At 47.5% G+C, this 13,762-nt stretch overlaps 1 protein-coding gene across 1 annotated transcript in view; it reads right to left on the reverse strand.

Moving 5' to 3' along the window:
* CERS3 (ceramide synthase 3) overlaps positions 1 to 13,762 on the reverse strand; it is a 187,839-nt gene that overhangs the window by 42,142 nt on the left and 131,935 nt on the right. Inside the window, exon 5 of the mRNA XM_040342326.1 lies at positions 10,123 to 10,241. Coding sequence (XP_040198260.1) covers positions 10,123 to 10,241 — 119 coding nt within the window. The remainder of the gene's footprint in view (positions 1 to 10,122; positions 10,242 to 13,762) is intronic.

Consider the following 13,762-nt stretch of genomic DNA (forward strand, 5'->3'; position numbering starts at 1 on the left):
CCACTGCTGTCAATCAAATCCAATGACACGGGCGATGGGGGCGGGGTCCAGTCCGGTATTCGTGTCTATGGACTCAAATGCTGGACTCGGGAGCACACACGCAAGGTAACCCCCCCCCAGGGAGAGCACTTCTCCTGGGGGGGGGGGGTTATCTGATGCGGGGAGGAGCCGCAAGATCCACCGAGGGACCCCAGAAGTTGAGGATCAATATATATATTGCATCCCTAAAATTCTTCCAATATCAAAGAGACGGGAGGCTGTGTATGAAAAGCGGAGGAAATTAAGTTGTCAATCATCTGCAATCGCGTCTAGTATTTCAAAAGATAGAAAACCTCAGATGATTGAAGGATCGATCATACGCTCCATTCCCATCAGTAATAATCCTGGATCATCTATGCAAAAGTCTCCCGTAATACAGATCACTCAGCAACATTATCATTGATGTCGTCCATCGCTGAGTTCTCATTCCACCTATATAATCATTTCATTACCTTACACAAGCAGATGGGGGAGGGGGAGGGGGAAGGGGGGGTGTGGGGGACTTCACCCCCATGTGCCCATTGTCTATGGAAAGAGATTAAAGTGGCTCTTGGCAAGTGTAGCATTGCATGGAGAAATTACATCGGATTGCTCTCCTGGTGATCGGTAATTACAGCCCCCAGAGGGCTCACGCTGTCTCTAATTACACTACATTAAATCTGAGGCCCTTAAAGTCAGTTAGCGTAATGGAAAACTTCCCTTCGAGACCCCTCTGCAGGCTTCGCATCTACGCAACGGCCAGACGGCAGTTTATATTTTGGCTACTTCACAAATAAATGTGTTACAGTAAAAGTTTCCCATTTTAGCCTTATGGTACCTCCCGATATAAAGCAGTATGGAACCCCCCCCCCCCCCTATATAAAAGCAGTATGGTACCTCCCGATATAAAGCAGTATGGTACCCCCTGAAATAATGCAGTATGATACCCCCTGATATAAAGCAGTATGGTACCTCCCAATATAAAAGTAGTATGGTACCCCTTAAAATAATGCAGTATGGTACCCCCTTATAAAATGCAGTATGGTACCCCCATTATAAAATGCAGTATGGTACCCCCTTATAAAATGCAGTATGGTACCCCCTTATAAAATGCAGTATGGTACTCCCTTATAAAATGCAGTATGATACCCCCTTATATAATGCAGTATGGTACCCCCCCGATATAAAGCATTAGGATACCCCTATATAAAACCCCCCCCCCCTATATAAAAGCAGTATGGTACCTCCCCATATAAAGCAGTATGGTACCCCCCCTGAAATAATGCAGTATGGTACCCCCCGATATAAAGCAGTATGGTACCCCCCGATATAAAGCAGTATGGTACCTCCCAATATAAAAGTAGTATGGTACCCCCTAAAATAATGCAGTATGGTACCCCCTTATAAAATGCAGTATGGTACCCCCTTATATAATGCAGTATGGTACCCCCCCCCGATATAAAGCATTATGATACCCCCCCCTATATAAAAGCAGTATGGTATCTCCCGATATAAAGCAGTATGGTACCCCCTTATATAATGCAGTATGGTACCCCCTTATATAATGCAGTATGGTACCCCCTTATATAATGCAGTATGGTACCCCCTTATATAATGCAGTATGGTCCCCCCCTATATAAAGCAGTATGGTACCCCCTTATATAATGCAGTATGGTACCCCCTTATATAATGCAGTATGGTACCCCCCGATATAAAGCAGTATGGTACCCCCCGATATAAAGCAGTATGGTACCCCCCGATATAAAGCAGTATGGTACCCCCCGATATAAAGCAGTATGGTACCCCCCGATATAAAGCAGTATGGTACCCCCCGATATAAAGCAGTACGGTACTCCCCATAAAAAAAAGAGACAATTTTGAAAACAAATATTTTTTACTTTTTTCTATAACGTTCCCCAATTTTTTTTTTGGAAAAAAAACTAAATAAATATATTTATCAGTTTAGGCCCATATATATTCTTCTACATATTTTTGGTAAAAAATAAAATAAAATCGCAATAAGCGTATATTTAATGGTTTGAGCCAAAAGTTATAGGGTCTACAAAATAGGGGATAGATTTATGGCATTTTTTTTTCTTTACTAGTAGTGGCGGTGATCAGGGATTTTTTAATCATGGATGCGACATTGTGGCGGACAGATCGGACACTTTTTTGGGACCATTGACAGCGATCAGAGCTATAAAAAGGCACCGATTACTGTATAAATGACACTGGCAAAGAAGGGGGTTAAAAGGGGTTGTAAAGGAAAAAAAAAAACCCCTAAATATCTTCCTTTACCTTAGTGCAGTCCTCCTTCACTTACCTCATCCTTCCATTTTGCTTTTAAATATCCTTATTTCTTCTGAGAAATCCTCACTTCCTGTTCTTCTGTCTGTAACTACACACAGTAATGCGACACTTTCTCCCTGGTGTGGAGAAAGCCTCTTGAGGGGGGAGGGGGCGAGCAGGCAAGTCAGGACACTCTATACTTTGCAGATAGAGAAAGGAACTGTGTGTTAGTGGGTGTCCTGACACTCCTGCTCGCCCCCTCCCCCCTTAAGAGGCTTTCTCTACACCAGGGAGAAAGCCTCGCATTACTGTGTGGAGTTACAGACAGAAGAACAGGAAGTGAGGATTTCTCAGAATAAGGCAAGTGAAGGAGGACTGCACTAAGGTAAAGGAAGCTATTTAGGGAAAAAAATGTTTTCCTTTACAACCCCTTTAACACTAGAGGGCAATTAAGGTGTTAAATGTGTTGACTGTGTGTGTGTGTGGGGGGGGGGGGGGTCTGACTGGAGGAGGAGACAGATCGCTGTTTCTAAGCAGACGATCTGTCTCTCCTCCCCTGGCAGAACCAGGGGAGGAGAGACACACACACACAGATCCCAGTTCTGGCTCTCATGCCCGTGATCGCGGGTAGCCGGTGGGCATCGCGTCCGGTTCACGCAGGGCTGCCAACCTGCTGCAGTATATGTACGTGAGTCGGTCGGGAAGTGGTTAAAGCGGAGGTTCACCCAAATAACATCTATACCAGACCAACTTCTTTATACTTCTAACATGTACAGTCAGCATTTTTTTTTTTTACGCTGTACATAACGTATAATCTATATTTGCAATCTGGCTTCCGGGTACTTCTCCCCGCGGGAGTAGGCGTTTCTATGCTGAGGAGGAATGTCCTCTGGAAGGTCGCCCAGATGAGCGACGTCCTTTCAGAAAAAGTTCCACCCGGCAGATAAGGCCCCGCCCCCCGTATTGCGTAGGCGTGCCACAAGTCACGGCGTTTCCGAAAGAAGCAGAACATGCAGAGCTGTGAATCGGCTCTATACGGCGCCTGCGCACCGACTAGGAGCTGTGTAGAGCTGACTGCGCAGGCGCAGTGTAGAGCTTCTTCATGTTCGGCTTCTTTCGGAAACGCAGTGACTCGTGACACGCCCACGCAATACGGGGGGCGGGGCCTTATCCGCCGGGTGGAACTTTTTCTGAAAGGAGGTCAATCACCTGGGCGACCTCCCAGAGGACATTCCTCCTCAGCATATAAACGCCTACTCCCGCGGGGAGAAGTACCCGGAAGCCAGATTGCAAATATAGATTATAGGGTATGTACAGCGTATAAAAAAAAAAAAATGCGGACTGTACATGTTAGAAGTATAAAGAAGTTGGTCTGATATAGATGTTATTTGGGTGAACCTCCGCTTTAAGTATTCAAATTCACTTTAAAGCGGAGTTCCGCTGAAGAAAAAAACATTTTTAAAAGAAGTTGTAAAAGGAAAAATCTTTTTTGCCTAAAATTACCGTATTTATCGGCGTATACCACGCACTTTTTTGCCCTGAAAATCAGGGCAAAATCGTGGGTGCGTGATATACGCCGATACCCGCGATGTGTTTAAACCACTGCGCCGGCATATACCGAGCGCAGTACACTCGGGTATAGCCGGGCCGGTTCAGCTCTCGCGGTCACGTCCTGTACGTCCTTTACGCGAGAGGATCCGAGCCTGCCCGACTATACCCGAGTGTACTGTTCAAACACAGCGCGGGAAGCGGGGATCGAGCGGGGAGGACACCACGATGGCCGCCGGACCGGACGAGGCCGCCGATGGACGACGGGCAAGACACTGACGAGGGGCATCCAAACTAAGTATTTTTTTTTTCAGGAATTTTTCTTCAAGTTCGGGGTTGCGCGCTATACGCCGGGGCGCGTTATAGCAAGATAAATACGGTAATGTCTGCAAGGTAGACAGACAGAATAGTGTAATGATTCTGTTAAAAAACGAGTAAATACCTATTAAATTCCTTCATCTATATCACCTCCGGCGTTCTAGTTTCTGTTCTCTCATTCACTTCCTGGTTTGCGGCGCTCGTTCATGTAAGAACTACATTTCCCAGTATGCATTGCGGCACGCCCAGTAATTCACACCTTCTTGAAGTCTCTAACACGTAGAGAGCGTCCTGCCGCACAGATGTAGTTCCCAGGAGGGGGCGAGCACGTTACTGAGCACCGCAGTAAAGCCTCCCGTCACGGTGGTGAGTAACAATCAGACAAGCAGGAAGTGAACAGAACAGAGAAGAAATAGAGCAACTTATGAGCAAAAACGAACAATGAGGAAGTGAAAAGAGGAATGTCTGCAGGTAAAGGATGCTTATTATGAAAAAAAAAATGTTTTCCTTTACAACCCCTTTAAGACAGCAGCTACAAACCTGACCTGTGTGTCTCCCAGAAGACAGCGGGGGAGGGGGGGGGTGGAGTAGGCGCCAGATGTGTCGTAGGTCGCTGCGGTGACCTATGCCCGGAAGTGGGAGCAAATACCTGGATTACACAGGTATCTGCTCCCACCTCCCCCCTGAAAGGTGCCAAATGTGACACCGGAAGTTCCATTTCTGGGTAAAACTCTACTTTAATAATACAAAATAAGGTAAGCAACTGCCCCAGGAGACCCAATATTTGCAAGAAATACAACTTATTTGGCTATCACATGTGATCAGACCTACGATAAGAAATTTCCAGCACTGTAAATGTTTTACAACGTGTTAAAAAGATCTTTGTAAACTGATAGGAGTTCATAAACTGCACTGGAAACAATCCCTTCCCGGCGGGCGATCCGCAGTCCAGCGTCACCCAGGAAAGGAATAAAATGGTCTAGTGCCGAGTCCCAGGATGTAGCTGTCTGTATAAATCCCATGGGAGAAGCCAGCGATAGCTCCAAGCCCAGAAAGGAAACTCTATTTACAGTAACACATGATGAGTCGCAGGAGAGCGATGCTGAATCACAGGCCCGGCTCTGCCAGCAGGGCGTGGTCACCCACGCCGCACATTCAGCACAAATAGCCGGAGGAATAGTTTGGCGTCAGTGAGGATTTTCATGCACTCCGGCTCACAGACCAACCTGTGCCCTGCATACAAATCCACACCTAAACTCATTGGGCCAGATTCAGAAACGAGATACGACGGCGTATCTCTGAGTGCGGTCGGTCGTATCTATGCGCCTGATTCAGAGAATCAGTTACGCATAGATATCCCTAAGATCCGACAGGTGTAAGTTTCTTACACCGTCGTATCTTAGGCTTCAATTCATGGCTGGCCGCTAGGTGGCGCTTCCGTATATTTAGGCAAGGAATATGCAAATGAGTATTTACGCCGATTCAGAAATAAACGACCGCCCGGCGCTTTTTTTTTTATGTTGTTTGTGTTCGGCTTTTTCCGGTGTAAAGTTACCCCTGCTATATGAGGGGTATGTGCGGCGTATCCGATGTTAAGTATGGCCGTCGTTCCCGCGTCGAATTTTTAAAATTTTACGTCGTTTGCGTAACTCGTCCGTGAATGTGGCTGGACGTAATTTACGTTCACGTCGAAACGAATGACGTCCTTGCGACGTAATTTGGAGCAATGCACACTGGGATATTTTACGGACAGCGAATGCGCCGTTCAAAAAAAAACATAAAAAACGCGGGGTCAAGTCACATTTAAATAAAACACGCCCCCAACATCCCCATTCAAATTACGCGGCCTTACGCTGCAACACATACGTTACGCCGCTGTAAATAAGGGTGCAAGTTCTTTTTTGAATACAGAACTTGCGCCCAAAGTTACAGCGGCGTAATGTATCTCAGATACGTTACGCCGGGCGGATAGCATCCCCATTTAAATTACGCGGACTTACGCCGCAACACATACGTTACGCCGCCGTAAATAAGGGCGCAAGTTCTTTCTGAATACAGAACTTGCGCCCAAAGTTACAGCGGCGTAACGTATCCCAGATACGTTACGGCGGGCGGATAGATACACCAATGTATCTGAATCCAGCCCATTACATCCAATTTATTCCATACTGCTCATTCTAAATAAAAACAAAGGCAGAGGGGGAGGGGCAGAATCTGGTGCAGCTGTGTATAGAAGTAACCAATCGGCTTCCAGGATTTATTGTCAAACCAGCCGCTGTCATTGTACCGCGGCAGGTCGGCACGTTTCCCCCGAATCGCCCTCATTGTACGTCGGCTCGGGAACTGTAGTTTGTGGAATGCGCGCGGAACCAGCGGGGGATCCAATCAGCGGGTGGGGATGGACTCGATATCCGCCGGCCGGGATCGTTCCCTGCAGTGACAGAACGGGGGATCTGTCTGTGTAAAACAAGGAAGATCTCTGTTCTAACAGGGGAGATCACACAGGAGATCCAGTCTTTGTGCTATGCAGGAAGATGGATCTGTTTGTCTCCCCAGGCAGCCCACCCCCCATACAGTTAGAAAACACCTGCAGGGAATACATTTGACCCCTTTGATCGCCTGATGTTAACCTCTTCCCTGTCAGTGTCATTAGTACAGTAACAGTGAATATTTTTAACAATGATCACTGTAATAATGTCACTGGTTCCTAAATAAAAAAAAAGTGTAAAAAATTAGGTTAGGTGTCTAATTTGTCCGCCACAATGTCGCAGTCCCGCTAAAAATCGCTGATCACTGCCGTTACTAGTAAAAAAAAAAAGTCATAAATCTATTTCCTCTTTTGTAGACAACTTTAGTGCAAATCAATATACGCTTATTGCGATTTTTTTTTACCAAATAAATGTAGAAGAATACAGTACATATCGGCCTAAACTGATGAAGAAATTATATTTTTTTACATTTTTAGGGGGATATTTATTATCGCAAAAAGTATAAAAAATTGTTTAGTTTTTCTTTCAAAATTTTCTTTATTTTTTTGTTTGTATCGCAAAAGACAAAAACCGCAGAGGTGATCAAATACCACCAAAAGAAATCTCTATTTGTGGGAACATTTTTGTTTGTGTACAGCGTCGCACGACCGCGCAATTATCAGTTAAAGCAGTGCCGTAACGCAAAAAAAATTACCTGATCATTAAAGCGGAGTTCCGCCCAAAAGTGGAACTTCCGCTCATTTGTCTCCTCTCCTCTGGTGCCAAGATTGGCACCTTTCAGGGGGAGGGGGGGACAGGATACGTGTCTTTGAAAGGTATCCTTTCCAACTTCCAGGAGCCTCAGCCATGGGTATCGACGTCCTGGCTGGGGCTCCCTCCTCCTCCCCTGTCACCGGGCCAGTAGGAGAGAGGATTCGGGGCCTCGCACGTGCGCAGTATGGTTTCCCGGCGTGAAGCCGAAAGGCTACACTGCCGAGTTCCCTTACCCGCAATGGTGGCGGCATGCACCTGACAGCTGATGGAAACATGCCGACATCGGGGAACTCCAGGACAGGCAAGTGTCCGATTATTAAAAGCCAGCAGTTGCAGTATGTGTAGCTGCTGGTTTTAAAGGGGTGTTCCAGTCATTTTTAAAGTTTATTAAAAGTCAGCAGCTACCAAAAGTGTAGCTGCTGGCTTTTAATAAACATACACTCACCTGCTCCACGTTCCAGCGATGCGCCGGCCGGGGCTCAGCTCCTTTCCCCCCCTCTCCGGCCGGCGTCTTCGTTCTAAGTGTGGGCACCCGGCCGTGACAGCTTTCGGCTTCACGGCCGGGCACCCACTGCGTGAGCGGCGCTGTGCCATCTGATTGGACAGGCGATCGCCTGGGACCTGTCATGTGTCCCAGGTGATCGCCTACAGGGAGGGGTCGCCAAAAGGCGATTAGACTATTCGCCTTAGCAGCCTTTCGGCGGAAGGAGGAAGTGGAACAGGAAGTCCCACTCCTCCTGAAGCCCCCCCCCCCCCAAAAAAAAATTACATGCCAAATGTGGCATGTAAGGGGGCGAGGAGTGGATTAAGCGGAAGTTCCACTTTTGGGTGGAACTCCGCTTTTCTTTGGGCGGACCTCCACTTTGAGGGAAAATCTTGCGGCCCTAAAGTGATTAATTGAACAAGCTGAAGTTAGAAGCGGACTGGCTACCATGCACAGCTGCACCAGATTCGGCGTGCACTAGTCTTAGTAAATCTCCCTTAGCCCTTCTTTTACATTGGAGCGACAGGTCAAATAGCATGACAAGTCGCACCCTATTGTCGGCAATGGCCATGTTCAAATCGGTGCAACGCCAACTTTGCAGTGCCGCGTCGATTTGAAAAAAATAGTTCCTGCACTGCTCTTGGCGATTTCGGGTATGACTTGCATAGACATGTGGCATGTGGCATGAAGCCGCACAGATGTCTTCAATAGTTGCACTGGCATGCGGCTTTGAAATCATGCGATTTCAGATGAAGTTGCGCGATTTCAATGCCAAATTCAATGTCAACGAGGGCCATGACCCCGTTTACACCAAATCGTGCAACCGTGCAACTGCACTTGACGTCACACAATTTCAAAGCCGCAGGCCAGTGAGACTTCAGGCGAGACTTGAATGACATCTCTGCGACTTCATGCACAGATGTCTATGCAAGTCGCACCTGAAATCTCAAAAAAAAAAAAAATATATATACCTTTTTTCAAAGTCAGCATTGCACCACACGATTTGGACCTGTTAAATCGCATGACAAGTTGCACCAGTGTGAATGGGGGCTTAGGCTCGCACTGCTACAATATGAGTCTTAGAGAGCCGTCTTAACAAATACGATAACCGTGATCTGCCAATATGGTTCCGGCTATCAGGATGGTTCCTGTAAGGACTGCGCAGGCAAAATCCTTGCCAACGGAAATCTCCGAACCTCAGCCGGCATCCAGGGCGACGTGGAATTTGAGGAAAGTTGCTCGCCCCGCTCGCAGGGCCTCCTGGCTCTTTTTTTAACATCCTCAAATCCACGGGGATGTTAAGAATGAGCCTGGATGCCGGCCGAGGTTCGGAGATTTCCGTCGGCAAGGATTGCGCCTGCGCAGTCCTTACAGGAACCATCTGGATAGGGAAACAATACCGACAAGTCACCGGCATCTGTTTATTTCCCTGATCAGTTGTCATTGGCTGTAGCCAGCTTTCTGCTACAGCGTGGGCGGCAAGTGGGTAAGTGATTTGGTAAGCGGCCAGAATTTAGAGTCAGAATTTAGAATTTTTTGTTTTGAATAACATAATGAAAAAAATAATGGAAAATGTTCACATCAATTATTTTTTCAGCCGCTGCATTTTTTAAAAGGTTAAGGGACTTTTTTTTTTTTAAAGCAAAGCGTTCTTGGTTCCATAAACATCAATTGAGAAGCTGCAGAAAAGCACATAGTGCGTTTTTGCCACGATTTTACTGTGATTTGCACTTTTTGACCTGCCTAACAAATTGGGCAAAAAAAAAAAAAAGCATAAAGAATGCAAAATGCATCAAAAAACACCGCAGAAACAGATCGAAACAAACTGCATAAGTGTGAACCGAGCCCTAGTCTTCGTTCGCATTGGAGACGGGTTTGAAATCGTGCGATTTCAGCTGAATTCGCACGATTTCAAACCCGCATTTCAGTGTAACTTCAGGGGCGATGTGAAAGACATCTGTACGGGTTCACGCACAGATGTCTATTGAAATTGCCCCCAAAAGTAGTGCAGTAACTTTTGGAAATCTGTGCCGCAAAGTCGGCGTCGCACCGGTTGGTCGTTGCCAGCAATAGGCTGCAAATTGGCATGCGATTTGACATATCAAATCGCGCCAAAGTGAACGGGGGGCTTAGTGTGATCACAGTGCTTCCTCCAGCATCCCTTTCTTGCTGTAGAATCTCATTCAGAGCAGTCAGAGGTTCGGGTGACTTTTTTGTTCTTACCAGGATTCCTGGAATTTCTTCATCACGGCAGGCCGGTCTTGATTCCGTCTCCTCCTGAACCATCGCTCCACTTGCAATGTTGTACGGTTGACCTTCTTTGCCAAACCATAAACGTCCGCCTATAAAAGTGAAGCCACAGTTACTTACACGGCAAAGACACTGACATAGACACTGACACTACCCACATTTCTATCGCCAGGTGAATTATCCGGTGACCCAATCAGTGCTTGAGAATGTAATCTTTATGGCTGTGGCCAGGGCCATTGATAAGGCAGTACAACTGGTCTTGTTGTACTGGGCCTAGACCTCATAAGCTAAACAGGGGGGGCCCAGGGCAACTTTATTTGTTTATTCTAAATGAAGAAAATGGATTTTACTAGACCACACCCCCACTCCTGCTTGTTTACCAGGGCTTAAAGCGGAGGCTCCGCCCATTTTTTTTTTTTTAAAAGCCAGCAGCTACAAACACTGCAGCTGCTGACTTTTACAAAATGGACACTTACCTGTCCAGCGTGCCCGCGCCCCCCCCCCCAGAGGATGCCCCCACTGGACCACCAGGGATGCCACTAGACCTCCAGGCATGTAAAACATAGGTCTGCCACCCTAGACCACCAGGGATGACAATGACAGAAAAAATGGATGCCAATCAGTGCCCGCAATGGATGCCGATCAGTGCCCACAATGGGCATCACTGATCGGCAGGCATTGTTTGGCACTGATTGGCATCCATTAGTACAACACATACGTTAGTGCCACCTATCAGTGCCCATCTATGCCCATCCGTGCCACCTATCAGTGCCCATCCATGCCACCTATCAGTGCCCATCCATGCCGCCTATCCATGCCGCCTATCCGTGCCGCATATTAGTGCCCATCAATGCCACCACATCAGTGCCACCTCATCGGTGCCCATCAGTGCCGCCTTATCAGTGCCCGTCAGTGCAGTACCATCAGTACCCATCAGTGAAGGAGAAAACATACTTATTTACAATGTTTTATAACAGAAACAAAAAACAAACACATTTTTTTCAAAATTTTCAGTAATTTTTTTATTTTTTTTGCAGAAAATAAAAATCCCAGAGGTGATGAAATACCACCAAAAGAAAGCTCTATTTGTGGGAACAAAATGATAAAAATTTAGTTTGGGTACAGTGTAGCACGACCGCGCAATTGTCATTCAAAGTGCAACAGCACTGAAAGCTAAAGATTGGTCTGGGCGGGAAGGTGTATAAGTGCCCGGTATGGAAGTGGTTAAAGCTTAAAAAATGAAAAAACCGCAGAGGTGATCAAATGCCACCAAAAGAAAGCTCTATTTGTGGGGGGAAAAAAGGAAGTCAATTTTGTTTCGGTGCCACGTCGCACGACCGCGCAACTGTCAGTTAAAACGACTCAGTGCCGAATCGCAAAAAGTGCTGTGGTCAGGAAGGGGTTAAATTCTTCCAGGCTGAAGTGGTTAATGGTGCGTGTAAAGGCGTTCCAATACTTTTGGTGATACAGTGTATGTAATAATAGATGTTTTTATTTTGCATATTGCTTTTTTTCTTAGCACAGCACATGAATATTTCAGGTCATGTGATACCTCCAGCCTTAGTAGAAGGTGACATCTGATCTGCACCTTTGTCTGCGATGTAAACCCGACATCTGATGGTGAGAGATTTGCGCACAAAGAAAACATTGACATAAAAATTCAACACAGAATCCAAATTCCTATTCTTAGCGCCACAAAGCGGCCACTTGAATCAGCTGATCACCGGGTGTTGTGTCTGGGGACAGCCGGGGGCATTGTGTTGGGTGACAATGGGAATCTGGTAGCTGGCGGTGATCAGGGGCGGGGCGAGATGAAATCAGGGGAACCTCACTTGGCACATGATTGGAACATGTTCACCGTTATTTAACCACTTCAATTCCGGGGCACTTCCACCCCATTCCTGCCCAGGCCAATTTTCAGCGCTGTCGCACCTTGAATGACAATTGCGCGGTCATGCAACGCTGTACCCAAATACGTTTTTTATCGATTTCTTCACACAAATAGAGCTTTCTTCTGCTGGTATGTAATCACCGCTGGGTTATTTATTTTTTGCTAAATTTTAGCTTGCCTGAAAATTTTGTAAATAAGTCATTTTTCTCCTTCACTGATGTGGGCTGATGAGATGGCACTGAAGGGTACTGATGGGCACTGATATGCAGCACTGGTGGGCACTGATAGGTGGCACTGGTGGGCATTGATATGCAGCACTGGTGGGCACTGACAGGCGGCATTGGTATGCAACACTGATAGGCGGCACTGGTGGGCAAAGATTCACTACACCGATGGGCACAGACTGACGACACTGATGGGCACAGACTGACGACACTGATGGGCACAGACTGACGACACTGATGGGCACAGACTGACGACACTGATGGGCACAGACTGACGACACTGATGGGCACAGACCTACATTTGTCAGCCCTTCCATACAGCGGGTAAAATAAGTATTGAACACGTCACCATTTTTCTAGGTAAATACATTTCTAAAGGTGAAATTGACATGAAATGTTTACCACAGGTCCGTAACAGACAGAAATGACACTGAGGGGTTGATTTACTAAAACCGAAGAGTGCAAAATCTGGTGCAGCTGTGCATGGTGGCCAATCGGCTTCTAACTTCAGCTTGTTCAATTAATTTTCGTCAAAAATCCTGGAAGTCTATTGGTTCCTATGCAGAGCTGCACCAGATTTTACACACTCTGGTTTTAGTAAATCAACCACTTAGCGCTCTGGAATTAGACAATTACACACTATAGAGGGATAGGCTTTGTTCATATTTCATTTCTGAGGTTTAGAATTATTTTAAAGCAAACCTGTTATTGGAGGTCTAGGCACCAACCTCAACAGGGGGGGCGTCTAGGCACCAACCTCAATAGGGGGGCGTCTAGGCACCAACCTCAACAGGGGGGGCGTCTAGGCACCAACCTCAACGGGGGGGGGGCGTCTAGGCACCAACCTCAACGGGGGGGGGGCGTCTAGGCACCAACCTCAACGGGGGGGGCCGTCTAGGCACCAACCTCAACGGGGGGGGGGGGCGTCTAGGCACCAACCTCAACGGCGGGGGGGGGGGCGTCTAGGCACCAACCTCAACGGCGGGGGCGTCTAGGCACCAACCTCAACAGGGGGGCGTCTAGGCACCAACCTCAACAGGGGGGCGTCTACGCACCAACCTCAACAGGGGGGGCACCTAGGCACCAACCTCAATAGGGGGGGCCGTCTACGCACCAACCTCAACGGGGGGGGGGCGTCTAGGCACCAACCTCAACGGGGGGGGGGGGGCGTCTAGGCACGAATGTCAACGGGGGGCGTCTAGGCACCAACGTCAACGGGGGAGGCGTCTACGCACCAACGTCAACAGGGGGGGGCGTCTACGCACCAACGTCAACAGGGGGGGGCGTCTAGGCACCAACGTCAACAGGGGGGGGGGCATCTAGGTACCAACGTCAACAGGGGGGGGGGGCGTCTAGGTACCAACGTCAACAGGGGGGGGGGGCGTCTACGCACCAACGTCAACAGGGGGCGTATAACCATTAAAGCCAATGGGACGGGATTTTGCACTGAAGTCAATAGGGCACAGCATGCCATTAGCAGCACTTTTTTTTCTCTATT

Source organism: Rana temporaria, chromosome 3, assembly GCF_905171775.1.
Source record: "Rana temporaria chromosome 3, aRanTem1.1, whole genome shotgun sequence".
Classification (NCBI taxonomy): domain Eukaryota; kingdom Metazoa; phylum Chordata; class Amphibia; order Anura; family Ranidae; genus Rana; species Rana temporaria.